This window comes from Desmodus rotundus, chromosome 8 (genome assembly GCF_022682495.2).
Source record: "Desmodus rotundus isolate HL8 chromosome 8, HLdesRot8A.1, whole genome shotgun sequence".
Taxonomy (NCBI): domain Eukaryota; kingdom Metazoa; phylum Chordata; class Mammalia; order Chiroptera; family Phyllostomidae; genus Desmodus; species Desmodus rotundus.
In genome coordinates, this window is record NC_071394.1 from 94,709,826 (window position 1) to 94,737,502 (window position 27,677).

Sequence of the window (27,677 nt, forward strand, 5' to 3'; positions counted from 1 at the left end):
CAATGGACACCAAGATCTCAGAGTCATGTGGGAAGCAAAAATGCCCCAAGATTGCCCAAGTCTCGGGGTACACTCATAGCCCTCCTCCTTAGGGACTCCCAGGGTGAGTAACAGCTTCCTTAGCCAAGAGGCCAGGCTGCCACCGCCCTTCTCCCATGGCCCTCCCAGCCAGCTGTCAGCAGGGGAGGAGGAAAAGGAGGTGAGGCTGCTCGCTCCCAGTCCTGGTGTTGGTGGGAGGGACAGGGTGGGGCGGGAACAGCCAGTTGCCTGCCAGGAGTCAAAAGCGAAAGCACTTCGGCTGGGACTGAGACTGGAGTCAGGACTCCCAGGAGAGGGAGCGTGTCAGCTAGCCAGCTCTGGGACCCTGGAGGCTGGGGAGAGATTCTGGCGCCTCCTGCCCAAACGCTCCGGACTGAGTAGGAGCAGAGGTGAGGTGTCTGCCCCCCCCTTTGGGGGGGGCAGGACAGGGCCTGGGGCCTGGGTGCCACCTGGCACCTGGAAGATGCCTGTGCCCTGGTTCCTGCTGTCCCTGGCACTGGGCCCAAGCCCCGTGGTCCTCTCTCTGGAGAAGCTTATGGGGCCTCAGGATGCTGCTCGCTGCTCTCCGGTGAGTCGGGGACCCTAGGAGGGTTGGGGAGGGCTTCCAGTTCAGTCTGAGGCCCATCAGGATACTAGCCAGGCTCCTGTCACCGCCACCACTACCAGAACTGCCCTGGCTGGTCTGGCTGGTACTGATGGGGTAAGAGGAGAATGGGGAGGGGGCAAGAGCTGGGTCTGCCTTCTTCTGGAAGGGACTTAGAATAGGGAGCCCCAGAAAGATGTAGGTGGGGGACTCAAGCAGGGAAAGATGGTTAGATGTAGGACCATAACTCTGACTCTCCTTTACCTCCTTCCCAGGGCCTCTCCTGCCACCTCTGGGGTGAGTAGTCCTACTTTTAGAGAGAAAAGAACTTCCTACGTTGGTGGAAGGGAGAGGGGCCTCTAGATGTTCCTGGAGTTAATAAATATTAATGCCAGTCCCATGTCCCATGCCCTCATGGCCCACCTTCAGCCCTGGAAGATCCCAAGCTCCTTGGCCTTCCGGGGGTATGAGGTGCAACCAAACCCTGGGTTCAGAAAGGCTTCAGCTCCCACCCTGCCCTTCACTCACAGATGGTGACATGCTCTGCCTGCCTGGGAGCATAGTGTCTGCCCCAGGACCTGTGCTGGTGCCCACACGCCTACAGACAGAACTGGTGCTCAGGTGCCATCGGGAGACTGACTGTGACCTCTGTGTTCGTGTGACTGTCCACTTGGCTGTGCATGGTGAGTATGTCATCCGTGTGCACATGTGAATGTATCTTGTGTGGGCTTGAGGGTCAGGCAGACCATCAGACGGCACTGGACATCCTCCTGGAGGACACTGTCCAAAGGACCCCTAGGCCAGTCTGGTCTCCCTACCTGGTCCCCAGGCTCCACACCTGGCCCCTGCTTCCCCTCATGAACTTTCTGGAAAGAAGCCAACCCAAAGGAGCAGGAGGACTGACTGGGCCTTGTTTGCCAGTCCTTCCAGGGCACTGGGAAGAGTCTGAAGACGAGGAACAATTTGGAAGAGCAGCTGATCCAGAGCTTGAGGAACCTAAGAATGGTGAGGAGAACCCTGCTGGCCCAGCTGCCCACTGCCAGGGCCTTGCCTGTGGCCCCTGGGCCTGACCAGCCCTCTACCCTGTTGCTCACAGGCTCTCTCCAGGCCCAGGTGGTGCTCTCCTTCCAGGCCTACCCTACTGCCCGCTGTGTCCTGCTGGAGGTACAAGTGCCCGCTGCTCTCGTGCAGCCTGGTCAGTCTGTGGTATGTGAAATACTACTACTACTACTACTACTACTAATAATAATAATAATAATAACCACCTTCTGGATATGAAATCTATAAAGTGCTCCCACATGCATTATCTCTTGAAGTCCTGACTCCAGTTGGGGCTGAGCCCTTTGCGCCCCAGTTTTCCTGTCTGTAAGGTGCGGATAAGAATAGGGCTATTTCATATGGATGTTGTGAGAACTCAGTGAGGTGACAATGCCAGGCAGAGAAAGTGAGAGTCGGGGAGGGACAGTCTGTGGGCTGGATCCACTCCTCTGGTCTTCCTGCCTTACTGTATCTGCCATGTGTACGCCACGGTGCAGGGTGCTGGGGCTGCCCCAAGAGGTGTCTCTCCACTTGGGCCAAATCACTGAAACCCTTTGACTTCCCCTCCTACCCCCAGCCAATCTCCTCTGATCTGGAAAGTTGTCAAGTGGGAGAACATCTCCTGGCCTACCTCACGGAGCAATCGTGAGGACCACTGAGGCACTGGGTGTGAGATCCACCTCTGTGGAAAGAGGTGTCTCATCACCTTAGCTTTGGCCATGTGTTCCAGAATGGCTGGGGTTGGTGCAGGGACTCAAGTAGCTAGGGCCCTATCCCTGCCCTGCTGATAACCATATTGAGGGTGTGTGCTTTAGAATTGGGAACTTCAGTGGCAGAATTTCAGGCCACACAGTATGAGTATAATCATGGGTTGTGGGAAGGGGGAAGGAGTGGTCCATGCAGAGGGGCCCTTGCCCTCAGAATGGATCTTGAGCCCGATACCACAAAGCCTGCTGGCACCCATCTCCTCACAGGGCTCTGTAGTATTTGACTGCTTTGAGGCTGCTCTAGGGGCTGAAGTGCGAATCTGGTCCTATACTCAGCCCAGGTACCAGAAGGAACTCAATTTCACACAACAGCTGCCTGGTAAGTGGCTCCAGAGCCTCTCAGGGGCCCCAAGTCCTCTCCCCTAGTTTCTCCCCAAGTCTGCTTCCCTAGTCTCTCTCCCCTTTAGCCACTCCCCTTCTGCTTTCACCCCCTTCCGAGTCCTGTCCACTTTCAGGCAGCTCCCAGCCTCCCCAGAGTCAGTTCCTCATGCCTCTTCTCCCCAAGTGACATGGCTTTCCCGCCCCTGTGGAAGGTGCTTTGGGCACCAGGTAGATGTGGGTGGTACTTAGGGAGCCCTTCCCAGAGATCCCCATGAGTTGGGCTGTCCCCCCTTCTTTCCTTGCTCCCCAGCCCCATCGGAGGCTTTTCTGTGATCTCTCCCCAGACTGCAGGGGGCTCGAAGTCCGGGACAGCATCCAGAGCTGCTGGGGTAGGGGCTAGGGCCCAGGGGCTGGGAGGAGGGAGGGCCAGGGTCTGGAGTGTGAGAAACCCTTGGAGTTGGCTTCAGGCCTGGCCTGCCACATCTCAGAAACTTGCAGAGCTCATTCACGTGTTCATTCAGTCCTTCATTTATCATACATGAACTGTAATAGCTCCTACTTTGTGCCAGGTGCTGGGAACATAAAAGTGAATCTCTCATTCCCTGTAACAAATACTTATTAATACCAGGAACATCTAGAGGCCCAAAGCATCGTCAAGGTTATGGTGCACTCTCCCCATGTATCAAATAAAAATAATACTAAAGCGTAAAATAAGGGCTAAGAAAGTCAAGGTTCTGATTTTTTCCATGCACTATTTAATTTTTTTTTGCATTTTCTTTTTTATTGTAGTATAATATACATATGGAAAAGTATGTAAAGTGCTCAAAGTTTAATGTCTAGTTCCATTCATTTTTATATATGTATATACTTGCATAACTGCCACCCAGATCAAAATATACACACTGTGAATTTTTTTTAACTCAAATGACTTCAACTTCATTTTCTTTTTGGTTCCTTTCATCTTGAACTTGGCCTGCCTGTTTCTGGTAATCTCTTAAAGACTATTCAACCCCAGAGCTTTGATGATACAGATACACATTGTGCATTTCATGTCATCGATCATTCAGTTACACATTGATTCACTTATTCAACAGATAGTTATTGAGTAACTACTCTGTCCAAGGCATAGCACTAGGCACTGGAAATAAATCAACTAACAAAACTGACAAAAATCCTGGCCTCATACTGTAGATGGGAGTCAGGGTCAAGGTGAATGAAGGTAAGGGAGGACACAAGAAGCACATGGAGATGTGAAACAGGCAATAGTTAGATACTCAGGAGAAAGTGCAGGAAAGGGAGCTAGGGAGGTTGGGAGTTGCAGCTGTCAGGGATGGCCTCACTCTAGAGGATTCCATGCAGAGGAAACAGCAAGCGGAAAGGGCCTGAGGCAGGAGTATGTCTGGTGTGTTTCAGTATTAGGAAAGAGGCAAGTGTATGTGCAGCAGATTAATTAGTGCTAGGAGATGAGTTTAAGTGGTCACCGCAGCCAGATTGAATAGGGCCTTGCAAGCCTCTGTGAGGACTACTTCTTATACTCTGGGAGTAACTGGGGTGGGGGTGGCATCAAAGGTTCAGAGCACAGGAGAATGATTTACTTCACAGTGGTTACAGGATTCTTCTGGCTGCAGAGGGAGAAGCAAGGAGAGGGTGCTCTCAAGACCCCATACTGGGGCCTACATGAGCTCAATCCCCGGCTGCTGGGACAAAACCTGGTCTGAGATGGGGACACTGGCTCCATCCTTAAGGAGCCTCCTAGTCTCACGGGTTTGAAGAGAACTCCAAAGGGTCAGTTGATGGGTATGGCCCAGGCTTGGGTGTGCAAAAGAGGTGAAGGAAATCTCTATGGCGTCCCCCCACAGCCCTGCCCTGGCTCAACGTGTCTGCAGATGGCGAGGATGTGCACTTGGTGCTGGATGTCTCTGAGAAGCAGCGCTTTGGCCTCTCCCTGTACTGGAACCAGGCCCAGAACCCTACAAAACCATGGTGGCACAGAAACCTGGTGAGACCTCCCCCTCCCAGGTCCATTCCCTCTCGAGGCTGATGCCCATGCTAAGGATGCAAGGGGACCCTTAAAGAGGACACAGTGACCCACACCCAAAGCAAGGAATGTTGGTGGGGGAACTGCTGCATGCCTGGTTTCCTTAACTTTGGCCTCCAGCTTTCCCCTCTTCCTTATCTTCTCCAACTTCCCCCACTTTTGCTTGTCCCACAGACTGGGCCACAGACCATTACCTTGAACCACACAGACCTGGTTCCCTGTCTCTGTATTCAGGTAGGAGCAGAGCCTAGCTGGATGCCAGGGGAGTTGGTGAGGGGGTAGCTCTGTCTTTGTCTCACTATTCTCCACCCTCCTCTTTGAGGTCAAAACTATATCTCCTTAGGGTGACTGGTCCTCCCTTAACCTTTGGCTGTCTTGTGCCTTCTGCTTGTTACACGCCCAGAATGCTCTGATCCTCCATCCACAGGACTCCCACTTATGCTTCATTCAGATGTCACCTCCTTCTTGAAGCCTTCCTCTACTCCTCCAATTCCCCCTTTGTGCTCCCTAGAACATGTGCTATGAATGCAGACTGGTCTGAATCCTGACTCTTGTCATTTGCTAGCTGTGTGACCTTGGGCAAGTCAGTTCACCTCTCTGAGCCTGTTTCCTATCTGTGAAATGGGAAGAATAACAGTACCAGCTTTATAGAGCTATTATAAGGAAGTGTGCCACATCTAGGCTTATATATGCTGGCTCTTCCTCTCCCTCTGATTGCACATTTAATTGGTTATCAGGTCCTGTCTATTTGACCTTTGACATTAACCTCTCTCTTTCTCTTCCCCTCTCCTCTCCATTTCAGGCCAGTTTGGGCTTCTATCATCTAGACTGTTTCAATAACTTTCCATCCCACCTCCTTTCTCAGAACTTCCCTAGCATTCTGGGCCCCGTATTCTGATCCCTAACTGAACCCTTTCCACTGTCTTTCCCGTGATTCCCCTTGATGGGAATTTTGTTCCATACAGATGGAGCTACTCATCAAGACACAGCCACTTCTGTGCTTTTGCTCAGGTGATTCCCACTACCTGAAATGACCCCATTCTTTCCCATACAACCAGATCCTTCCAGCTCACATGTTATCTCTTTCCCAAAGTTTCGCCCAATCTCCTGGCCTGTCCTTTCTACATATCTCCTTGTACTTCTGTCCTTCCTTGCCCATTTATCATTCCTTTTTTATTTGGGTGTCTGTCTCATTTCTTCTTGCACCCAACAGACAATAAATGAATGATCAATTTATTAATTTATATATATTTATCCCTACTGCAACAGCGAATTTGTAATTTCCTTGAAGTCAAGGAAATAATAGCTAATTCATATTTAGTAACTCCCCCAGGGCCTTGCACAATGCCTGACACAAAATAAGTGTTCTTAATTAAAGGTGTGCTGAATAAATTGGTATTGTATTATCTCTAGTGTCAGCACAGGGCTAAGCACCTAATGGTGTCTTTTAAAAATCTATCGAAAGAATAAATGAATGTGTCTTTAATACCCTGTACAGTGAGTGCCTGAGCCATAGTAGGTTCCCACAAAGTGATTGTGAATTTAATTATCGAATGTCCTCAGTTCCTACCACAGGGCTAAGACACATGTTTGTTAAGTGAAGATGTTTCCAGATGTTGACATAGGGTTGGTTGAAAGAATAAATTTGGGCGTCTCTAGGGCCTTGCAAAGGGTGCAAGAGCAGGCGAGTGTCTGTGACGTATTGGTCAAATGAATATGTCCCCAGTGCCTAGCAGAGGGCCTGGCGTGTGCTCCTGGAGGATTGATTGGTTGGGGTGACCTAGCCAGTGGAGCCCTGTTTCCTTTACAGGTGTGGCCTCTGGAGCCCGACTCCGTTAGAACGAGCATCTGCCCCTTTGTGAATGGTGAGAGGATCCGCAGGGTCCAGCCCGGGGCGGGAGCGGTGCAGGCCGACAAGTGTGGGGCACGCAGTAACCACGCCTTCTCCCTGCAGATCCCCGCGCACACCGCAACCTCTGGCGTGCTGTCCGGCTGCAGCTGCTGCCCCCGCGGGGCTGGCGGCTGGACGCGCCATGCTCGCTGCCCGCTGAGGCCACACTGTGCTGGCAGGTACCCGGCTGGGGCTCCTGCCAGCCTCTGGTCCCACCGCTGCCCCGAGAAAATGTCACTGTGAATGTAAGCGAGGCGGCGAGGTTGGGGGAGGAGGGCGAGCCCAGGAGGCCACCTTCCATGACTCCACCCATTCCCCTCTTACCACAGAAGGCCCTTGAGTTCCCGTTGCTGAAAGGCCACCCCAACCTCTGCGTCCAGGTAAGAAGGGGAGGCCAGAGAGCTCTGTGTTGGGTCAGGACCGACCGTCCCCGCACTCTGCGCGGACCCCCAGACAAGACACTGTCTTCTGGACTTACTTTATCCTTGGGTCCCTTGAGCAAAGTGGTTATAGGCTTCCTCTTTAGGAGTTCCACTATTTGCCTTAGCAGTGCCAGGGACCCGGAGCCAGTCACTTCTCTCCGAAGGTCAGTCTCATCTGTTCAATGGGGATGATAATAGTAACCACTTTATAGACTGGTTACGAAGACTATGTAAGAGAAGCGCTTCAGTTTAGGGACTGGCACAGACTAAATGCTCAACGAATGTTAGCTGCTTTTATTATTGCTATCATTATCCTATTTCCATACCTGCATAATTGGTTTGCTCTATAACTTCACAGGATGATTATAAATATATTCATTCAAGATTTGTTGAATATTGCCCTGGCTGATGTGGCTCAGTGGATTAAGTGCCGGCCTGTGAACCGAAGGGTCACTGGCTGGTTTCCCAGTCAGGGCACATCACATACCTGGATTACCAGGCCAGGTCCCCAGTTGGGGGTGTGCAAGAGGTAACCGATGTATCTCTCACACATCGATGCTTCCCTCCCTCTCTTTCCCCCCCTTTCCCTTCTCTTTAAAAAATAAATAAAATCTAAAAAATGAAAAAATAAAAGATATGTTCAATATATACCATATGCCAAGCACTGTTTTAGGCACTTGGGATAGATGTCAGTGAATAAAAACAATAAATATTTCCATTTTTAGAGTGTTTATGTTCTAACGGAGAAAGGCAGATAATAGATATTATAAGTAAATTATTATAGTAAGTCAAAATTATGTATAAATACTATGGAGAAAGGGGGGGAGGATAAGGGAGGATTGAGGTTGCAATTTCAACTGGGGTGGTCAGGTGAGGCCTCTTTGAGAAGGCAGTTAGAAGGAAATGTATAAAATGTCTTGTCAGACATAAAAAGAACTAATTTAGGGTCGTACATCCTGTTACCACAGATGACCTCACAAGGCTGAGGCTGAGAAAGATGGAGTAACTCCTAATCACCCAGACTGGAACCCAGATCTGCCCAAGGTTGGGTCCAGAGTGCAGACCCCATAATCCAACAGGCCTCCCTTGCCTATTCCTTCCCTTCTCAGGTCTTTCTGGCCTTGGCTATTGCTTTTCTTTGTGTCCCTAACCCTGACCCCTTCCAAGCAGGTGAGAAGTTGGGAGAAGCTGCAGCTGCAAGAGTGCTTGTGGTCTGGTGAGTGGGGCTGGCACAGGGCTGGGGCAGGTGGTTGCAATAGGGGTGAATCCTGGATGTGCCAGCTCCTGGGGTGAAGGTCAGGCATGGGGTGGCACATGGCAGCCCCCAGCAAGGTTGGGTCTTAGAGTGGACTCATCCCTTTCAGACTCCCTGGGGCCCCTCAAGGATGATATGCTGCTGGTGGAGACACGAGGCCCCCAGGACAACAGATCACTCTGTGCCTTGGAACCCAGTGGCTGCACCCCACTACTCAGCAAGGCCTCCACGGTGAGGGCTGGTGGGCCCTCCTGCATGTACCTCTCCAGCTCCATGTCAGACCTGGTCTCAAATTTTCCCTCTGTTCAATTTTTCCCTCCTCTATGCCAGGCTCTGTGCTGGTCTTTGGGAACATGGGAGTGATTCAGACCTGGGTCCTGTTCTCAGTGGCCTCTCAGCAATCTCCCAGCCCCAGCGCCCTCCTTCCCCCACCTTCTGCCCAGCTACAGCCTGGTGGTCTCCTAGGTGTGGTGCCCCTAGGTGACAGCCCCCTACCCCTTGGCTTGGCAGAGGGCAGCTCGCTTTGGAGAGCAGTTACTAGAAGACCTGCAGTCAGGCCAGTGTCTGCAGGTGAGTAGGTGGCGGGAGAGCCCTGCCCCAGTGCCCAAGGACAACTGCCCTCACACTGTACCCCTGGCCTCTTCCACTTCTTCCTGTGCCTATCAGAGGGCACCAGGGAGACTCTCACTCTTCCTAGGCAGAGGCCTCCTCACTGTCCTCCTAGCCCCCACCCACTATCTTTTTGTGCGTTTTTTTGTGTCCAGTCCTGGGGAACCTAAGAGTTGAAGAAGCATAGTTCCTGTCCCCAAGTTGCTCACTGCTGGCTAAAAACCTGTAAACAGATAACATTCTCATGTGCTAAGTGCTGGTTTTAGGAGCGGAGGGATTTCAAGGAAGTGTCTATTCATGCGGGCGAGATCTCGCCTAGAGGAAGACACAGTCCAGGCAGTAGGCACAGCATAAGTAAAGTCAGAGCAGTTTGAGGGAACCTGCTGTGTGTGTGTGTGAATATATGCATAATTGAGGCTGGGAATTCGGAGATCAGGCTGGCTAGAACTTGGTGAGTGCTGAACGGTAAGCTGAGAGCTCTGCACTTGATTTTGTTTGTGTCTTACAGCTATGGGATGATGACCTGGGAGCACTATGGGCCTGCCCCATGGACAAGTGTGAGTATTATAAGAACTGCCTTTCCTCTTCACAGCTCTAGAGGAGCTGGAATCTTGACAGGGACCATTCTTGGGGGCAGCACACACAATGGCCTTGTCCTTCCATGGCTCAGATAAATCAGAGGGTCATTCCTTCATTCATTCAGAAACCAGCATAAGAGCTTGCAGGGAATCCCAGCATCACCAAGACACAATCCCTTCCCCCCACCCCAGCTGTAGAAGACTAGAAAAACATTAGCCCCAAATCACTTACATTTGGTAAGTGTGAGCTACTGAAGCATTCTCTATAAAGGAAAACTGTCCAAAGCCATGAATGCATATAAGAGGAACCTAACCTCAGTGGGGTGAAGAGTTCAAGGGAAATGTTGAAGCTGAACTCTGAAGGCTGATGGAGGTGAAGGAGGTAGAGATCCACTTTTGTGAAGACTGTGGGGTGCTTTTTTGAGGAACTCCAAGGTGGTGAGTGTGTCCAGAATGTCGTGGGAGGCAGGCCCCTGTCATGAGATGAGGATACCAGGACCATGTAGGGACCTTGGGAGCCAATGTAAGGAATTTGGAATTTAACTTAACAGCAGCAGGAACTTCCCAAAAGGCTACATAATCAGGTTCATATTTTTTAAAAGATCTCTGGGGCTGCCATGTGGTGAATGAACTGGAGACAAAAAAAGGTCAGGGATATCAGAAGGCTGTTGCAGTCATGCGAGAGAGTGAAGTCAAGGACCCAGCCACCCTAGGCTAAGGGGAAAATAATATTGCTGACATTTGAGAACTTCTGGCCTGGCATTCTAAGTACTTTACGTTTATCAATATATGTAGTTCTCCCAACAGCCCTATCAGTAGGTACTATTGTTATCCCAATTTTATTTTTTAAATATTTATTTATTTTTAGAGAGAGGGGAAGGGAGGGAGAAAGTGAGGAGGGAATCATTGACGTGAGAAACATATGGATCGGTTGCCGCTGTACTGTGCCCCAGTGAACTGGGACCTTTTCACTTGGCGGGACTAAACCATACCAGTCAGAGCTGTTACCTCAATTTCACAGAGGTGAAAAACTGAGGCAGAAAGTGAAGTAACTTATCCAAGGTCCCTGAGTGGATGGATCTATTGATATGTTCATACAACGTATACTGCCTCTAACACTACATGGACTTTGGGAAAGTCACTTCATTTCTCTGACCTTCAGTTTTTCTCCTTCATGAAGTGGAGTAAAAGTGTAAGGTCTCTAACTAGCCCATTTACCCCCCTGGGTCTCCCAGATATCCACCAGCGCTGGGCCCTGGTGTGGCTGGCCTGCCTTCTCTTTGCCGCTGTGCTTTTCCTTCTCCTCCTTCTCAAAAAGGACCACGCGAAAGGTGAGTCATTTCCGGCTCCCCAATCCCCACGGGCAGGACTGCAGCGGGGGTGGGAGTTCACGGTGAGGAGGCAGTGGCTCAGCTCACCCTCTGCCTCCGCCCCTCTCCCCTAACAGGGTGGCTGAGGCTCTTGAAGGAGGATGTCCGCTTGGGGGGTGAGTGTGAGCAAGCTTCGGGCGGGGGGGGCCGCCCCCAGGGGGCGGGGCCTCGGGCCGTCTCACGTCTCTCTTCCCGCTCTGTTCTCTCCGACAGCTGCCGCCAGGGGCCGCCCGGCTCTGCTCCTCTATTCGGCTGAAGACGCGGCCTTCGAGCGCCTAGTGGGCGCCCTGGCGTCGGCGCTGTGCCAGCTGCCGTTACGCGTAGTCGTGGACCTGTGGAGTCGTCGTGAACTGAGCGCGCAAGGGCACTTGGCCTGGTTCCATGCACAGCGGCTCCAGACCCTTCAGGAGGGCGGCATGGTGGTCTTGCTTTTCTCGCCCGGGGCCGTGGCGCTGTGCCGCGAGTGGCTACAGGATGGGGCCTCGGCGCCTGAGGCACACGGCCCGCACCACGCCTTCGCCGCCTCGCTCAGCTGCGTGCTGCCGGACTTCTTACAGGGACGGGCGCCCGGCCGCTACATCGGGGCCTACTTCGACAGTCTGCTCCACCCAGATGCTGTGCCAGCTCTGTTCCGCGCCGTGCCAGTCCTCGCCCTGCCCTCCCAGCTGCCTGACTTCCTGCGGGTCTTGCAGGGGCCCAGTGTCCCCCGTCGGAGGCGGCTGGCAGACAAGGCCGAGCAAGTGTCCCAGGCCCTTCAGCCCGCCCTGAACAGCTGCCTCCAGACCCCGGGGACCCAAGAGACAGGACGCGAGATGGGACCCGAGGCAGGGGACAGGACTTGAATAAAGGCAGATGCTATTTTTCCATCCATGTCTCTCCAACGTGTCTCTCTAACCGATCAGCTAGCCTGGCACGCCGCCCATCGCTCTGTCCCCTCGGCCCTTTAACACCCGGACAGGTGCAGCCCGGCGCCGCCTCTGGTTGGCTGGCGCGAAATGACACAATTGCACATGGCTCGCCACCACTGGCTGCGGCGTGGGCTCCGCCCTCCGGACTGCGGGGCTGGCGGAGGTTGCACGTCTTACGCAGGCGGCGGCGGAGGTGTCGCTGAAGACACTGAGCCATCTGCGCCGGCGGGCAGGGTGGGTCGTCTCTTTCTCTCCCGCAGTGTACGCGGGTCTGGATCTTCCCCTGCCGGCTCTTGGGCTGTACCTTGGCCTCCAGTGGGCCCTGAACCTGACCCCTTCTCTTTAGATCCGGATCCGGGCTGCTCCCCACAAGATCGTTCATCCGCTACTTCTTCCCAGTACTTGGAATCTGACCCATTCTCCCTAATTCCATTGATCCTGCTCCTAATAACCCATATTCAGACCCCAAAACATGGGCTGACTCCTGCCTCCTTACCAAGGGTCCAGGATACCTCCCCAAGGGTAACAAAGATAACTTATTCCCGCTCATTTCCCCACCATACCCCTCCTCTGGACTACCCCAGTCCAGCCTCCATTTCTTATAATAACAAACCTGGGCTCCCAGACCGGTGGCACCTCAAAACCGACCCTTTTCTTTCTCATCTGGCTTCTCCAGCGAACCCAACGCATGCCCTCCATCTATAGGTCCCCAGCCTGGGAAAAGATGGCCCCTCGACCCCCGAGGGGCCTGGTTCCAGGTCTGTTTTGGGGCCTGAGCCTCTTCTTCAGCCTCCCAGGCCCAGTTTGGCTCCAGCCCTCTCCTGCTCCCCAGTCTTCTCCCCCAACTGAGCCCCACCCGTGTCATACATGCCGGGGACTGGTCGACAGTTTCAACAAGGTGGGTGTACCAGCAGCTTGGTTGGTGGGAGGGGCCCGGCTACTATAACGCGTGATTGAGAATGGGGAGATCTGGGATGAAAGTCTGTATGGTTACTTAATAATTGTATGGCCTTAGGCTGGTTGCCTCTCCGTGCCCGTTTCCTGGTCAGTGAGATACTGAAGTGATAGAATGTGCCAGGCACTATCCTTTTGTACTTATATATTACTAATTTTCTCCATTTCCAGGGCTTGGAGAGAACCATCCGGGACAACTTTGGAGGTGGAAATACTGCCTGGGAGGAAGAGAAGTTGTCCAAATACAAAGACAGGTAAGGGACTAGAAGGGCGGGTTTTTATAGCTCATCTCCCAGTCTCTAATCTACTGGTAGGGGTCTAGAGCCTCTTAGGGAGTGCTTACTCATTCAACAAATATCACTGAATATCTATAGTACAGCAGTAAATAAGGCAAGCAAAATCCCATTTCCAAGTAGCTTACATTTGTGTAGAGGAGATACATAGTGAATAAGGAAATAAGTAATGTCATTAGGGTGGACTACAGAATGGTGGGAGGCATGGTGTTCAAGGTGTGACATTGAACAGTGACCTGAAGGGAAGAAGCAAGCTAAGTAACAATCAGGGAAGAGATGTGGACAGAGTGAGACTGAGCTTGGCGTGTTTGAGAAGTGGCTGAAATGGGGTGAGATCAGGTGAAAGCAGAGGCCCAGGCCTTGAAAGCCACAGAAAGGAGTTTAGATTTCATTCTGACTGTAGAGGGAAGCCATTGGGAGGTTTTAAGCACAGAAGTGGTGTGGTCTTATTTATACTTTTAAAGATTACTCACATGGCTGTGTAACAAGCAAACTATTAGAGGGCCAGGGTGGAGCAAGCAGGGAGACAGGCTGAGAGGCTGGCTAATGCATAGTCTAGGCAAGGAGATAGCAGGAGCTAGTGTGCTACCTAGTGGTAGTGAACAAGGTGAGAAGGGGTCAAATTCTGCATATATTTTGCAGTTAGACTGATAGGTCTTGATACAGACTTGTTATGTGGTATGAGAGAAATAAAAATAAAAGATACTTACTCGATTTCGGGCCTGAGCAAACTTTTTGAATTGTGAGGCTGTTTTCCGAAATGGGTAAAACTGAAGGAGAAGGGGTAGGGGTGGAGTGGAATTGGGTGGGTGTTCTCTTTGAGCATGTTGGGCTGAGATGTACATTGAACAGTCAAGTTGAGTTAGATTTAGATCAAGATGAGATTATATTGAGAGGAAAGTTCTGAGCCCTAGGCGCTGTAGAGTTTCAAAGTCAAATTGAGGAGAAGGAGTCAGCAAAAACTTGGAGTTAGACCTGATTGTCAGTTTTGACCCTTGGTATCTTTGGAAAGGTCTCTTCACCTCTCTAAGCTTCCGTTTTCTCATTTGTGAAATGGGGATATTAATACCTGCTTTACCTATTTCATAGGTCTGTGGTTAAAAATGAAACTGTTTGGTTTTATTATGTAACATTGGTCATTTTCCTTACCCTCAGCAGGCCTGTTTCTTTATTTGGGAGTGAAGGGATTGGCCAAAATAATCCTAAGGGCACTTTCAGCTTTTAATGGCTCCTGGTTTTCTTTCTTTCTCTTTTTAAATCACCTCCTCCTATATGCCAGGCACTGTTTCAGACTCTTTAAATATATAAAACAATATACATTATATGCACGTATATATTAGTTTTCTGTTGAGGTAGAATACATGACACATAAAATTTACATTAGAGACATTTTTAAAAAAGATTTTACTTATTCATTTCTAGAGAGAGGGGAAGGGAGGGAGAAAGAGAGGGAGAGAAACATTCATCAGTTGCCTCTTGTGTGCCCCTAACTAGAACCTGGCCCGCAACCCAGGCATGTGCCCTGATTGGAAATTGAACTATTGATCTTTTGGTTCCCAGGCCAGCATTCAACCCACTGAGCCTCATCAGCCAGGGCTAGAGACATTTTGTACATTCAGTGTTGTGCAAGCATTACCACTAGTTCCAGAACATTTTCATCATCCCAAAAGAAACTCCTTCTCCATTAAGCTGTCACTCCTTGTTCTCCCCTCTCCGTTCTTCCGTCCCCTCAGCCCCTGACAACCACTAATTTGCTTCCTGTCTCTATGGACTTGCTAATTCTATTGGAATCCTGCACTAATGTGGCCTTTTATGCCTGGTGTCTTTCACTCATCATAATGTTTTCAAAGTTCATCCATATTGTAGCATATATCAGCACTTCATTCCTTTTTAAGGCTTAATAATATTCTGTTGTGTGGATATACCACACTTTGTTTATGCATTCATTCGTCATTCGATGGATAGTTGGGTTGTTTCTACCTTTTGACTACTGTGAATAGGACTGTGATGAACATTTGCGAACCAGTTTTTGTTTGAACACCTGTTTTTCATTCTTTTGTGTGTAAATGCAGGAGTGCAATTACTGAGTCATATGGTGATTTCATGTTTAACTTATTGAGGGACTGCCATACTTTTCCACAGTGCCTGCACCATTTTTTGTTCTCGCCTGCAGTACAGGAGGGTTCCAATTTTTCTGCATCCTCGTTAACACTTGCTATATAATATAGTTCTAATTATATCCACCCAGCAAGGGTATGTATTTCATTACGCAGGAACTGAGGTGTTGCACAACAAACTTGTAGAGGAGGTATTGTCCCCATTTTACAAATGAGAAAACAGGTTCAAGAGAGGTTGACTTGCCCAAGGTCACATAACTAGATTTGAATTCAGGTCTGTGTGACCCTCAAAACTAGTGTCCCTTCCATTATGCCCTATGGCCTGTCCTTTGACACTGTCATGGCACGAGGAGTGGTGGGAGAGACCTTCAGGAGGGTGTGGGTGCAATGGAACGTGTTCCCACCACCGCCGCTCTGTCTGGCCAGTGAGACCCGCCTGGTAGAGGTGCTTGAGAACGTGTGCAGCAAGTCAGACTTCGAGTGCCACCGCCTGCTGGAGCTGAGTGAGGAGCTGGTGGAGAGCTGGTGGTTTCACAAGTGAGTGGTGTGGGGGCTTTCCTGGGGAGGGGGCCACAGGCAGGGCCTTGTGGTGAAGCAGGGGGTTGCATGCTAGGAGCTGTGACCTGTTTTGGCTCCTTCTTCCAAACCCAGATCTGCGAAGGACTTGCTGAGGGACCCAAGCTCTCACTCTGAGCTTCAGTTTACCCCTGTGCCAAATGAGGAAAGGGCGTTGGTCAGGTGGCCTTATGGGTCTTATACACAGGATGGGTTGTGTCACAGATTCTGTGGGAGGTCGGGGGATGGGCAACACCTCTGACACTGTCTGAGCCCTTCTTGCTGTCACTCCACCTCCCCACCTCAGGCAGCAGGAAGCCCCAGACCTCTTCCAGTGGCTCTGCTCAGATTCCCTGAAGCTCTGCTGCCCTTCAGGAACCTTCGGGCCCTCCTGCCTTCGTGAGTTATCCAAGTTCCTCTTGGGGGATGGGAGGGGACTGCTGAGGCCAAGACTCCAGTCCTGGTTCTGCCCCTAGCAGGCTGTGTGAGCTTAGGCTGCTCAGGTAACTCCTTGGGACCTTAGTTCTTATCTGCTTCACAGGGCTGGTGAGATGGGCCAAGATATAGAGCTAGACTGAGTCAGATGCGGCTGTGGTTTTTATCTTGAAAACCACAGAAATACAATGTATTTCTCAAATATAAGATAATACAAGAAATGCATTTCATCTTGTATTTGAGAAATGCCTCCACTTCCACCCCTCATTTCCCATGCCTGGATCAGACCAGGCTCCATCTCTAAGGCGGTCTTCCTAGGGCCCCAGGTGCTGTCCTGAAGCCCCAATGTCACCACCTTTTTCTACACACAGTCCTAAGTCAGGAGCTAAACTTACTACTAACCTCCTTTAGAAAGATCTCTCCAGAAGCTGCAGATAGTTAGTGACAAAGATGGTCAATTCAGCCTTTATAAAAGAAAATACTTATAAATAATCTAATTGTTCTATAATGGAGTAGTGATTAGGTAAATTTCATGCAATTTTATGACAAAATTTTATGTTGCCATTAAAATTAAGTTTTCTCCCCCCAGATGTTAATGTTTTCTATGTACAAGATTGTTTTTACACTCTCACCCGGTTTGGTGTCTGCCCACAGCCTGTCCTGGGGGCGCAGAGAAGCCCTGCGGTGGCTACGGGCATTGTGAAGGGGAAGGGACTCGAGGGGGCAGCGGGCACTGTGACTGCCAAGCCGGCTATGGGGGTGAGGCCTGTGGCCAGTGTGGCCTTGGCTACTTTGAGGCGGAGCGCAACGCCAGCCATCTGGTATGTTCGGGTAGGTAGCCCAAAGGCGAGGCTCTGGGCAAGGGATGATGGGGTGCCTGCCTGCCCTTCCTCATACTTCTCCCATTCTGCCCAGCTTGTTTTGGGCCCTGTGCCCGCTGCTCGGGACCCGAAGAATCAAACTGTTTACAGTGCAAGAAGGGGTGGGCCCTGCATCACCTCAAGTGTATAGGTGAGTGGGGCTGTGCCCTAGATCTTGGGAGGTGGGCAGGGGCTTGGGCTTGGTTTTCCATTAGTACTCACATCTCTGGGTGAAAATAGACCAACACAGCTCCATCTTTATGGAGACACTGGTTGGGAAGGCAGAACAGTGACCAGGCACTTAGAATATGGACTGATCTTTGTATACTGAGAGATGTCCCTGATCCAGCTTGGTGGTGTTAGGGAATCAAGAAAGGCTTCTTAGAAGACGTGTCACTTAGGCCAAGTTTGGAAAACTGAGGAAGGGTCAGCCAGAGGAATGAGGATACTGAACTTGGGTCAGGAAACCTCGGTTTGAGATTTCGTTTGGTATCAAACCTAGCCATTTATATGAGTGAAAGTAATGGTTAAGGTGCTGTAACAAAAAGATCCCCAAAGATTGTGGCTTAAAGAATATAGAGGTTTATTTTTAGCTTAAATCAGAGTCTCAAAGCAAGTGGTCCAGGCTGGCAGGGAAGCTCTACTTGTCACAATCTTTCAGGGACACAGATTCCTTCCTTCTTACTGTGCAGTCATCCCACTGGGTATTGTCTTTGTGGTTGAGGCTCAGTCACGGGCACCTCAACCTAGCACTCAGGAAATAAGAAAGGGAAGAAAATGCATGGATGAGTCCAAGCCCATTGTTTTAAAGCCAAGCTAAAAGTGGAACGCATCACTTCTGTTTACATCCTGTTGGCCAGAACTCAACCACAAGGCCATCCTGGGCTGCAAGGCAAATTAGAAAATGCAGTCTTTGCCTGGGCAGCCCAGAGTCCAGCTGCACCTCCACTCCCGTGTTGGTGGACAGCCTGCAGTTGCTGCCATACCATATGAGCCTGGCGAGTCCATTCCCCAGCAATCCTTGCCTCAACTTCCCTATTAGTGAACTAGGGATTGGAATTCCCCATCTTGTTCACCTCTCTACAGATATTGATGAGTGTGGCACAGAGCGAGCCAACTGTGGAGCTGACCAATTCTGTGTGAACACAGAGGGTTCCTATGAGTGCCGAGGTAAGTGTCCACCCCTGCAGAAGAGGGGACATGGGAAGTGTAGGAGCTGCTCCACTCCTGTTCTCCCCCAAACTTCTGCCTTCTCAGGCCCCAGAATCCTCCTGGGCCTAGGGGCATCTATCAGCCTTCTCTCTCTTCTCTCTTCTCCAGACTGTGCCAAGGCCTGCCTGGGCTGCATGGGGGCAGGGCCTGGCCGCTGTAAGAAGTGTAGCCCTGGCTACCAGCAGGTGGGCTCCAAGTGTCTCGGTGAGTCTCCTGCCAATGGGCCATAGGTATCTTGGAGTGTCTTGCCACCATGAATTGAGAGGGCCTGGAACAAGGACAGGGTGGGGGAAGGAAGGGTGGAATGTTACCTGGGCAAGAGCAGAAGGGAGTGTCAGGATGTGAGAGACCAAGTCAGGAGTGCTGCATGTGGGACCCTGGCAGCCTGAGCTCTGATCCCTCCTCACCCTTCCTCAAGATGTGGACGAGTGTGACACAGAGGTATGTCCTGGAGAGAACGAGCGATGTGAGAACACCGAGGGCAGTTACCGTTGTGTCTGTGCCGAGGGCTACAAACAGATCGAGGGCATCTGTGTGAAGGAGCACATCCCAGGCAAGTTCCAACCTGGCCCCCAGCAAACCTTCTCCAGGCAGTTGCAGGCTCTGCTCCCCGCCCCTCCACTCTCCAGCCCCTATACGGTTGCATTGAGACCCTAAGCCTACATCTGATCTCCAGAGTAGCTTTTTGTGACCTCGCACCTCCCTAGGATAAAAGAAAATTGGACTTGCCATCAAGTCACTCTGCCTCCCCAAGCCTCTTTCCTCATCTAGCCAATGGGGCCAGTCCTAGCCCTGGTCTACTGAGAGTGATTGTAGGCCACGGTGATGACAGTAGTGATCGCTTCCATAGTTCTTACCCATGTGACATACTGTTCCAAGCATGTTGCACGTATTAACTTACTTTACCCCTAAAAGAAATCCAATGCTGTATGTATCCTTCTCGTCCCCATTTTACATAATGGAAACTGGGATGCAGAGAAATGAAGCACCTTGCCCAGGGCCACATGGTAAGCAGGCTGCAGAGCTGGGTCGAATCCAGGCAGGTTGGCTCTGGAGCTGCGCTGGTATAACACACGCTGTCGCAGCTCACTCACCACATGGCCTTGGGCAAACCTCTTCACCTCTTTGAGCCTCAGTTTCCCTTTTAGTGAGGCAGGGATAATTACTGCCCCACTTAAGAGTTGTTCTCAGCAGCAAAGGACATTGTGTGCTGGCATGCCCAGCAGGCATGTGGCAGCGAGGACTGCGTGTGTGGGAGACTCCAGCCATCGGGGAGGAGTGACAGGTGCTTCTCTTATTCCCCGCAGAGCCAGCGGGCTTTTTCTCAGAGATGACAGAGGACGAGCTGGTGGTGCTGCAGCAGATGTTCTTTGGTGTCATCATCTGTGCACTGGCCACGCTGGCTGCCAAGGGCGACTTGGTCTTCACCGCCATCTTCATTGGGGCTGTGGCGGCCATGACTGGCTACTGGTTGTCAGAGCGCAGTGACCGCGTGCTGGAAGGCTTCATCAAGGGCAGATAATCTCAGCCACACCTCCAGGATCTCCTCCCACCCAGGCTGCCCCAAGAAGTCAGGCCTCTCTCCTGCCTGGACACTTGAGGCAGCTTGCATTATTTTTGAGAATGGGATAAGCACCCCCTACCCACCTAGGGAGCAGCCCAAGCACCCAGGCCTGGGCAGGTGAAGCCCTTGGGGTAAGGAAGTATCCCTAAATGTGGGTGCCATAAGATCTTGGCCTTGTGGGGACCAGGCAGGCTTCACAATGTGTGCGGATCTTTTAAAGTGTCTCCTTATGGTGGCTGCTAGTGAGCTTTGGCCTCTGCCCAGGATAAGAGGGGAGGTGGGTCCCTGCAGAGATGGGCCCATCACACTCCCCTCCTGCCAGCTGCATGCTGCCAGCTCCTGTTTGGTATTCACCCAACCACCCCTCAACCACTGATTTATTTATTCATCTCAGGAAATAAAGGTCTTGGAAAATGGAGAAACTTAAGTCTTACTACCTGCTCCTCACCCACCATGGGTTGGTCTAAGCTACTGAGAGCCCAACCCTGCCCTTGGGGAAGTTCTCTAAAACCCTGGGAAATTGAGGGCTACCCTGGTGAAGGGGTAGAGGAAGGAGAGAGGAGAGGCTTGGCCCTGAAGTAGTGTTAGGAGAAGGGATGGAGGACGCAACCTTAGGGGTGGAAATTTCTGGATTCAGTACTAGCTGTTATTTGGGCCAAAGGACCCTGGAAAAATGACTTTCATCTCTGAACTTCACTCTTCTCATCTATAAGATTGGCATGATAATGCTTTCCACTCAGGCTTATTATGATAATTAAGTGTGATGAAAGTGCAGAGCTGAAGACTGTACAACAAATAGATGTTCAATAAAATATTGGTAGCCTTACTTCTAAAGCTGCTAAGGGTCCAGTGCCCTTTCTTTTGGCAGTCCCCCTGTCCGGAACACATACTGGACTTGGAATTACTGGGGGCGGGGTGGGGTGGGGGGCTCCTACCTCTCCTCTGAACAGGATCCTGGCGTGGCCAGAGGGAGGCATGAGCCAAGTCCTAAGGGTTTATTTCTTTGGCACAAAGAGGACAGTCAATCTAGACAAGCGAGCCTCATCCCTCCACACTGGGGAGTCTGGAGGGGTGTTTATGGCACCTGAAGCCCATTCCCCATACCTAAATCCATGCATACCCACCCTGTATTCCGCGTAAGTCAGCCTCTGTGCAAAATACTTGCTGGAAAAAAATAGAGATATTTAAAAAACAAAAAAACAGGGGAGGAGGTGGGTGGGTTCACTTCTGGCTGTCTCCGAGGGTACAATCAGGTTGAGGACCGGGATGCCAGATTTTCAAATGCTCAACTGTCCCAGTCAGCCATGCCATTCAGCCACCGGCCACTGGGGGTCGGGCCTTGGTCCTGCAGCAGCGTTGGGCCGTCTCAGAGCTCAATGGTATCACTGGAGGCGCTGCGGGAGTCCCCCGGCTTGCAGTGAGGCTGGAACTCACTCAAGGGTTCCTCGTGCCGGGTGGCAGCAGGAGCAGGGGCAGGTAGTAGTTGCACGGTGCTGGGCAGCTCATCCAGGGGCAGACTGTCCACCGACGACAACCCATGGCGCCACGGGTTCCAGCTGATTTTGAGCGAGCCCCGGGAGAAACTGTCCATGGAGCTGCCAGAAGCCACCCGCTCAGGCTCGTCCACCACGTGTGGTGGGACCAGCCCGTGCACGCGTACGTCGCTGAGCGACCGGCAGCGGCTACGGACGAGCGACGAGCCCGCGCCTTCGAGCTCGGCGTCGGGGTGGCTGCCGCGGCGGGGCCGCAGTGTGCCCCCAGGTGGAGGGGAGACCAAGCCTCGCAGGCCGCAGCGTCGGAACACGCTGTCTCGCACCAAGTGCTCTCGGAAGAGCGCGGCGTCGATGCTGCGACTCAGGTTGATAGGCGAAGGCGGTCTCAGGTCCAGCTCACTGATAGAAGGTGCGGGCCCCACGCTGCTGCCGGAAAGTCCCTGGCCACCCTGTAGACCGCAGCCCAACGACGCAGCGGAGCCCCAGGCGCCTGAAGTGGGCGTGGCAGGCGGCGCTCCCTCCGCGGGGTTGCGAATGAGGCTCTTGCTGATGTCCAGGCTGCCTGCACCGACGCTACTGTGCCCCGCATAGCAGTTGTTGGGTCGCTCCGGCACCTCGCTTTTGCCCGAGGGCGCGGGACACGCCAGGCGCAGCAGCTTAGCCCAGCACGCATGCTCCGTGGGCGGCCTGGGCCGCGCAGCGGCTACAGCAGCCAGCGCCAAGGTAAGTGCCCATGTCAGTTCCAGCAGGCGTAACCAGAAATGAACTCCCCACCAGGCCCATGAGAAGCGACTCACGCGGCCTGGGCCGGGGTACAGCCAGAGCGCAGCCGCCAGCTGTAAGCCGCTGGCCAGCAGCCCCAGTGCGCCCGCTACTGCCAGAAGTCGCGGGCCCGGGCTGGCGTCCCAGCCCCGCGGCCCATCAAGCAGGCGGCGACGGCACAGGCAGAGGGTGCCCAGGGCCACCGCTGCGCCCCAGGCGCAGGAGAAGCCCTGAGCCAGGAGGTTGAGTGCCGGCCTCGCCGACTGCAAGTCTGTAACGAGTAACCCCACGCAGTGCGCCAACGCCACTACTCCCAACAGAAGCGGGTTCTGCAGCTGCTGTGGCAGCCCGGCACCAAGGCCGAGCAGGGTCAGGGCGGCCAGCGCAGTGAGCAGCAAGGGGAAAGGTAAGTTGTAGAGCACCAGGCCGGCGCGTAAACCCAGCCGCGCCTGCGAGCCGTATGGGTCCGCAAGCATGTAGGCAGATCGCAGCCCCGATGCTAGGAGCACCAGCACTGCGGCCACCAGCGCCAGCCAGGACCCCGCAGGGGCGGCTGCCAGAGAGGCCATTGCCAGCAACGCTGGCAGCAGAAAGAGCACCCCCACCCCGTATACGTGTAGCTCCCAGGAAAAGCTCAGTACCCTCCGTAGGGGACCCCAGCGCAGGGGGGGTGCGGTGGCGTTGGCCGGAGGGCTAGAGGCTGGGGCTGATGCCATGGAGCTGGCTGAGGGCTCCGGAGGGGGTGGCTGTCCCAGGGCACGCTGCGTGGTGACCCGAATGAGGCCCCGGCGTGACGTCGAGGGGGCCTGGACTGGGGGTGCTGGGGGATGGCTTTGGGGGCGCCCGGGCCACTCCTCGGCTTCATCTGCAATAATAACAATATTAAAATAGCCCTTTGTGAAGTGCTTTTGATTTTCCATTATTCCCTAGTGTGGTGGGCAAGTTATTTAACTTTTCCAAGCACATCTGTACAATGGGGATGGGGTAAGATTGAATGTTTAGCATAGTGCCCAGCACCCAATAAGTGTTAAATGGATGTGAGCTATCATTTTTATTAATACTGTATCAGCAGTTCTCAATATGGATTGCATATTAGAATCACCTGGAGACCAACTGAATCAGAATTCCGTGGGAAATTTTTAAAAGCTCCTTGGGTGGCTTTTTAAGCACTGGCCCCGGTGTCTCAGTTGGTTGGAGCATCCTTCTGTGAAACAAACGGCTGTGGGTTCTACCCCCAGTCAGGTCACATACCTCGGTTGTGGGTTCCATCCCCAGTGGGGGCGCATTCTGGAGGCAACTGATCAATGTTTATTTCTCACATGTCTCTCACTCTCTCTCCCTCCCCCCACCTTCCTCCCTCTCTAAAATCAATAAACATATCCTTGGGTTACGATTAAAATAAATAAGTTAAAAAGCTCCCCGGGTGATATTCCAGAGTTGGAGAATCACTGCACAATACATCCATGTTACATCCAGGAACATCCAGGAACATTCTAGCCCCTAAAGGTCAAATGACTGTTCCCAGAGTACCCAGTGTTGATTTATTATCCCAAGTTGTTTGAAGGAGTCCTAGTCAGTTTCTTCGAGGAGATGTTTGTCCTTATTCACTCCCCTCCCTCCCACATGGACCTCACATATTCCTAGTTATTAGACAGAGTACCCACTCTCCCCAAACCCCCAGCCATGCCCTCACCTGGCTGCAGGGCCCCCACAGGGCTCTCTGTTTGGTTTGCAGTTGGGCCAGGTCCCAATGGGCCAGGGATGAGGGACTTGGGGGTACCTGGGGCTTCCACCGCTCCTCTCACCCGCTGGGGAGAGATGGGGTCTGCTCCATTCATTGCTGCTATCTCTGAAATGACAAAAGCAGTCATCACTTTGCAGACCCTCCAGAATGAGGGAAATGAGATTCAAGAGACCAGAGGGCACACAGAAATTGGAGCATCCAATCGTCACGGAACACTGTCCCTCCCAGCCCTGCTTAGCACCTCACTTTGGTACCCACCTGGCTTAGGCTGCCCATCAGAAGTCTCTGAGGCTGGAGGACCTGAAGGCTGGGGTCCTGGTGAGCCCTGAACATCAAGGAAGTCAGCCTGCTTCGATGAGGGACTTGGAAAACTGACTGCCCAGGTCTCCCCACCTCCAGCCTTCTTGGGGGGCTCAGCTGGCAGCTTCTTGGCAGGAGGAGTGCTTCTGGCCAATGCTAGGTCTGGCTGGAACCCAGGCTCCTGAGTGGATGCCACCTCAACTGGGGATACTGAGCCAACCTCAGAGGCTACTTGATCCTGCTGGGTGAAGAGGGGACCTTGAGCTGCCTCCAGGAACTTTTCCTCACCCTCACCCTGTTCTTCCAGCACCGGCCTCCTGACAGTGCCTGGGTGGGGTGCAAGAGTGTGGGGAGGACCCTGGTGGGCTGAGGGGAATGTCTCTGAGAGCCTGGTCTTGACTTTGGCAACCAGACCATCATCTCTAAGTGGTCGCTGTCCCACTTGGCCTCCAGGCTTCCCTGAGGAGGGAGGAACTGTGGCTACCCTGAGTTGGAGTCTGGGAGTTGTGGTGGTGAAAGTGAGATGGGGGAGCCCCACAGGATGGGGTGCTGGTACATCTTGCTCCAGAGGTTCCTGTGAGTCAGGAGGTCCTGTCCAGCCCTGAGAACTTGGCCCTTGAGCCACTTGGAAGTCATCAGTTACTGGGAGTCCTTCTCTCTGAGCTCCCTGGGCTGCTTTAGGTCCATGCAGCGCAGGGCCAAGGGGAGTGTCTTCGATCCTCTCAGGTACCTCCTCAGCACGCATTTGGGGGACACTGAAGTTCCAAGGGCTCTCATCTCTGGGCTTCTCCCAGAGGAAGTCGAAGGCTTTGGGCTCTGTGCCAATAGGGGCCTTGGGATGGGCTCCTGGGATCAGGTGTGGTGCCAAGTCCTTCTGTGGCCTGGGAAGGCCCCTTCCCAGAGCAGGGCCAGCCCCCAGGGACAGCAGCAGCAGTAGCTGCAGGAGGCCACGTACATGGCACCACAGGCTGGGGGCCATGGTCCACTCTGATGCCTGGCCCTAGAACCCTCAACTTCCACTCCTCACTGGATAAGCCTAAAAAAAAAAAGGAGAGGGGGAATGACATGTGAGGGTTAGGGACATGTGGCTACCCCAAGGGGGCTGGTGGAAAAGAATGAAGAGCAACATGAGGCAGGCCCCTCCGCCCCCACACATTTCTCCCCTTCCTGATCAATCTCTGTGCTGTCCAGAGTGACCTTTTAAAACTGCAACTCTGGTCACGCCACTTGCCCTGCTTTAAAAACTTCAGTGGCTTCCCAGCACCCTCAGGAGAGAATTAAGACCCTTTCCTGGCCTTCCAAGGCCACACCTGGTAGCTCACCTCTCCTTCAATACCTACAGGACTGCCTGACAGCCCAGGCCTTCGCTCTTGTCATTCCCTCTGCCTGGAATGCTCTCTTCTTCTCCTTCACTTGCTGAAATCCTATTCTTGAAGTCCCAGCTCAAATATCAGAGAGCTGGAGAGGGAGGGGAACAGGCCCCTGCCTTTGAGGAGGGGCCTGGGTTTGAATCCCAGCTTTGCCAGTTCTGGGTGAGTTACTTTACCGCTTTGCATCAGGGTTTCCTCATTCATAAAAATAGGTATAATAAGAGTACCTAACTTTAAAGGGCTCCTATAAGACTTACATAACAAAACAAAATGGCCCAGGCCTACAGTAGGAGCCTAAGTATTAGAGCCCTTTTACTTTTCCCTTTGTCCAGAAAGCTTTCTTTCCCACCAGCCCCCTTAACTATTTCAACAAATAACTGGAGCATATAGTATGGGCCAGGGTCTGGGGATAAAGCAGTGAACAGGATCGGCAGGATTCCTGCTCTCGTGGAGCTGGCATTCTAGGTAAGGGACAGACAATGAATGATGTTCAATAAAGTGAGCTATGGCGAAAAGAAAATAGGATTAAGAGATAGAGGGGTGGGGACTGTTTTACACAGGGGGTGCCAGGACAGCCTCTCTGAGGTGACATGTAAGCTAACTGCTGAATGAGAAGAAGGAGCCAGCCATTTGAAGGTAAGGAGGAAAAGCACTTGGGAGAAGGAACAGAAAGTGCAAAGGCCCTGGTACAGGAATGAGTTAGGAGAGTTCAAGAAATAAGAAGGCTACTGTGGCCGGAGCTCAGGAAATGAAGGAGAAAGTGGCAGGGGGAGATGAAGTCAGGAAGGCAGGGCTACACCACAAGGGGACTGGTAAGCCCTGGTAGGCACCTGGATTTTATTGGGTCATAGGAAGCCAGTGGAGATGTTTCACAGTCTCATAAATGTTTTAAAGGGGGGAAAGAGGCCAGTGCAGAAAGACAGGTAAGATATGACAATGGCTCGTTTCAGCTTAGACATTTCTTTCTCCGACACTCGCCTCTACCACTTCCCATCTTCCTGGTCACACAATGTATCTCCTGTCTCCCACAGGCCTGGGGCTTCTCAAGGGCTGCACCTGCATCTTCCATGTCTTGTGTCCAGCCCCCCAGGATATGACTGGCCCCAGTTATATATACCCTAAAAGTTCCTCTTCCTGAGAGTCCCTAGCTGAGCCAGGGAGGCAGGAAGGACCCCACAGCCAGAGGAGGGGAGGATAGTAACTGAGAGCCCAGGCCTGGGTGTGTTTAGGGACAGAGGCCCTGCTCCTTTTCCCTGGGAAACAGCTGTGCCCAGATCTCCCTGGCTCTTAACTCTTGGTGGTCCACAGACACCTTGAGAAGTCAATGGAAATTCCAAGCTCTCTCACCAGAAAAATGCCCAGGTTCACCCACGCTCTGTTCCTGGCCCAGGCTAGGTGCAGGGGAGCCAAAGAGAAGCCTCTGTTCCAGTGTCAGGAGTAGGGGCAAGACGAGGGGGACTGACTGAAAGGTCCCTAACACAGGCACTGGTTAATAATAATACTCCCGTATTGAGCTCTCACCCAGTTAGGTGCCTGTGCTAAGCTTAGCCGCATGCCCCTCCACCTCATCCAACCCTCCCAACACAAGCAGGTGTGTGGCTATACTCATTTCACAGAGGAAGCAATTGAGGTTCAGAGAGGTTGAGTAACTCACCCCAGGTCACACAGCCATGCTAGGGGTTGTGAAACCCGCCAGTGGTTCATTTTGCACAGGAGGAGACAGCTGAGTTGGGCCTTCAATGATAAGCATATGCGATCTGCTCACCACCCCCAATCCAAGAGATGTGGGCATCTGTGGACAAGTAAGGGGCTGCCCAGCACTGGGTTCCAGCTGCTGGAGAGATTTGGAGGAGGGGCGGGGAGGCGGTAATCTCCCTGCTTCAGGGACAGGGGAGAGGCCAGTTCGAGGGCAGCGCAGGGCAGCCTCCGGGAGCTGGCCCATCTCAGGTTACCTCTTTTCCTCCTCTCCTCTGGCTCCGCGCCTTCCCGCAGTGTCCCGGGTGGGGGTGGGTTCTGGTGCAGGCTCTGCTGCTCACGCCCGAAATGGGGGCTGCAGGCCATGCTCCCTGCCTGGGCCCCGCCATTGCCCCCTCCCTCTGCCAGCTCCCTACCTGGGTGTCGCGTAGGCAGCCCCCGCGTTCACCTTGCGCGTGTCCCAGCAGCGCTGCCGAGCCGCATCCTCCGAGATGCTCAGACTTG

At 52.6% G+C, this 27,677-nt stretch overlaps 3 protein-coding genes across 12 annotated transcripts; 2 read left to right on the forward strand and 1 right to left on the reverse strand.

Annotated features, from left to right (window-relative positions):
* Nucleotides 1-267: 267 nt before the first annotated feature.
* On the forward strand, nucleotides 268-11,779 carry IL17RC (interleukin 17 receptor C). Of its 5 annotated transcripts, XM_024556681.4 has the most exons (19): nucleotides 269-607; nucleotides 898-919; nucleotides 1,153-1,305; nucleotides 1,544-1,627; nucleotides 1,719-1,828; nucleotides 2,635-2,746; nucleotides 3,093-3,137; nucleotides 4,608-4,747; nucleotides 4,961-5,020; nucleotides 6,597-6,651; nucleotides 6,741-6,922; nucleotides 7,007-7,057; nucleotides 8,270-8,315; nucleotides 8,464-8,585; nucleotides 8,865-8,924; nucleotides 9,472-9,520; nucleotides 10,777-10,872; nucleotides 10,989-11,027; nucleotides 11,125-11,779. In XM_024556681.4, the coding sequence occupies exons 1-19, from the start codon at nucleotides 503-505 to the stop codon at nucleotides 11,751-11,753; spliced, it is 2,160 nt and encodes a 719-aa protein (XP_024412449.1). In that variant the 5' UTR covers nucleotides 269-502; the 3' UTR covers nucleotides 11,754-11,779. The 5 variants fall into 5 exon arrangements, with proteins under 5 accessions (XP_024412450.1, XP_045048085.1, XP_045048083.1 ...); XM_024556682.3 differs by lacking the exon at nucleotides 10,989-11,027 and having other exon boundaries at nucleotides 268-607; XM_045192150.3 differs by lacking the exon at nucleotides 4,961-5,020 and having other exon boundaries at nucleotides 268-607.
* A 150-nt stretch (nucleotides 11,780-11,929) lies between these two features.
* Nucleotides 11,930-20,231, forward strand: CRELD1 (cysteine rich with EGF like domains 1). 5 transcript variants are annotated; one of them, XM_024556754.3, is made up of 12 exons: nucleotides 11,972-12,053; nucleotides 12,166-12,341; nucleotides 12,496-12,717; nucleotides 12,945-13,027; nucleotides 15,610-15,720; nucleotides 16,046-16,137; nucleotides 16,828-17,004; nucleotides 17,089-17,184; nucleotides 18,120-18,203; nucleotides 18,354-18,449; nucleotides 18,664-18,798; nucleotides 19,553-20,231. In XM_024556754.3, exons 3-12 carry the CDS (start codon nucleotides 12,508-12,510, stop codon nucleotides 19,765-19,767), a joined length of 1,299 nt encoding a protein of 432 aa, XP_024412522.1. In that variant the 5' UTR covers nucleotides 11,972-12,053; nucleotides 12,166-12,341; nucleotides 12,496-12,507; the 3' UTR covers nucleotides 19,768-20,231. The 5 variants fall into 5 exon arrangements, with proteins under 5 accessions (XP_024412521.1, XP_024412522.1, XP_071078387.1 ...); XM_071222286.1 differs by having other exon boundaries at nucleotides 12,525-12,717; XM_024556753.3 differs by lacking the exon at nucleotides 12,166-12,341 and having other exon boundaries at nucleotides 11,930-12,053.
* Nucleotides 18,388-27,674, reverse strand: PRRT3 (proline rich transmembrane protein 3). 2 transcript variants are annotated; one of them, XM_053929471.2, is made up of 6 exons: nucleotides 27,590-27,665; nucleotides 27,133-27,270; nucleotides 24,067-25,144; nucleotides 23,758-23,913; nucleotides 20,934-22,929; nucleotides 18,388-18,513 (listed from the first exon to the last, which is right to left on the reverse strand). In XM_053929471.2, exons 3-5 carry the CDS (start codon nucleotides 25,085-25,087, stop codon nucleotides 21,176-21,178), a joined length of 2,931 nt encoding a protein of 976 aa, XP_053785446.1. In that variant the 5' UTR covers nucleotides 25,088-25,144; nucleotides 27,133-27,270; nucleotides 27,590-27,665; the 3' UTR covers nucleotides 18,388-18,513; nucleotides 20,934-21,175. The 2 variants fall into 2 exon arrangements, with proteins under 2 accessions (XP_053785446.1, XP_053785447.1); XM_053929472.2 differs by lacking the exon at nucleotides 27,133-27,270 and having other exon boundaries at nucleotides 27,590-27,674.
* Nucleotides 27,675-27,677: the final 3 nt, after the last annotated feature.

Excerpts from the sequence above, each read along its gene's own strand:
- IL17RC (XM_024556681.4), top strand. The coding sequence starts at position 503 with ATGCCTGTGCCCTGGTTCCTGCTGTCCCTGGCACTGGGCCCAAGCCCC. Across the intron at positions 2,747-3,092 it reads TTTCACACAACAGCTGCCTG|ACTGCAGGGGGCTCGAAGTC; the intron begins GTAAGTGGCTCC and ends ATCTCTCCCCAG. Across the intron at positions 5,021-6,596 it reads TTCCCTGTCTCTGTATTCAG|GTGTGGCCTCTGGAGCCCGA; the intron begins GTAGGAGCAGAG and ends TTTCCTTTACAG.
- CRELD1 (XM_024556753.3), top strand. The coding sequence starts at position 12,508 with ATGCCCTCCATCTATAGGTCCCCAGCCTGGGAAAAGATGGCCCCTCGA. Across the intron at positions 17,005-17,088 it reads CAGCCATCTGGTATGTTCGG|CTTGTTTTGGGCCCTGTGCC; the intron begins GTAGGTAGCCCA and ends CATTCTGCCCAG. Across the intron at positions 18,450-18,663 it reads GGTGGGCTCCAAGTGTCTCG|ATGTGGACGAGTGTGACACA; the intron begins GTGAGTCTCCTG and ends CCCTTCCTCAAG.
- PRRT3 (XM_053929472.2), bottom strand. The coding sequence starts at position 25,087 with ATGGCCCCCAGCCTGTGGTGCCATGTACGTGGCCTCCTGCAGCTACTG. Across the intron at positions 23,914-24,066 it reads TGATGGGCAGCCTAAGCCAG|AGATAGCAGCAATGAATGGA; the intron begins GTGGGTACCAAA and ends TTGTCATTTCAG. Across the intron at positions 22,930-23,757 it reads TGTGGGGGCCCTGCAGCCAG|ATGAAGCCGAGGAGTGGCCC; the intron begins GTGAGGGCATGG and ends TTATTATTGCAG.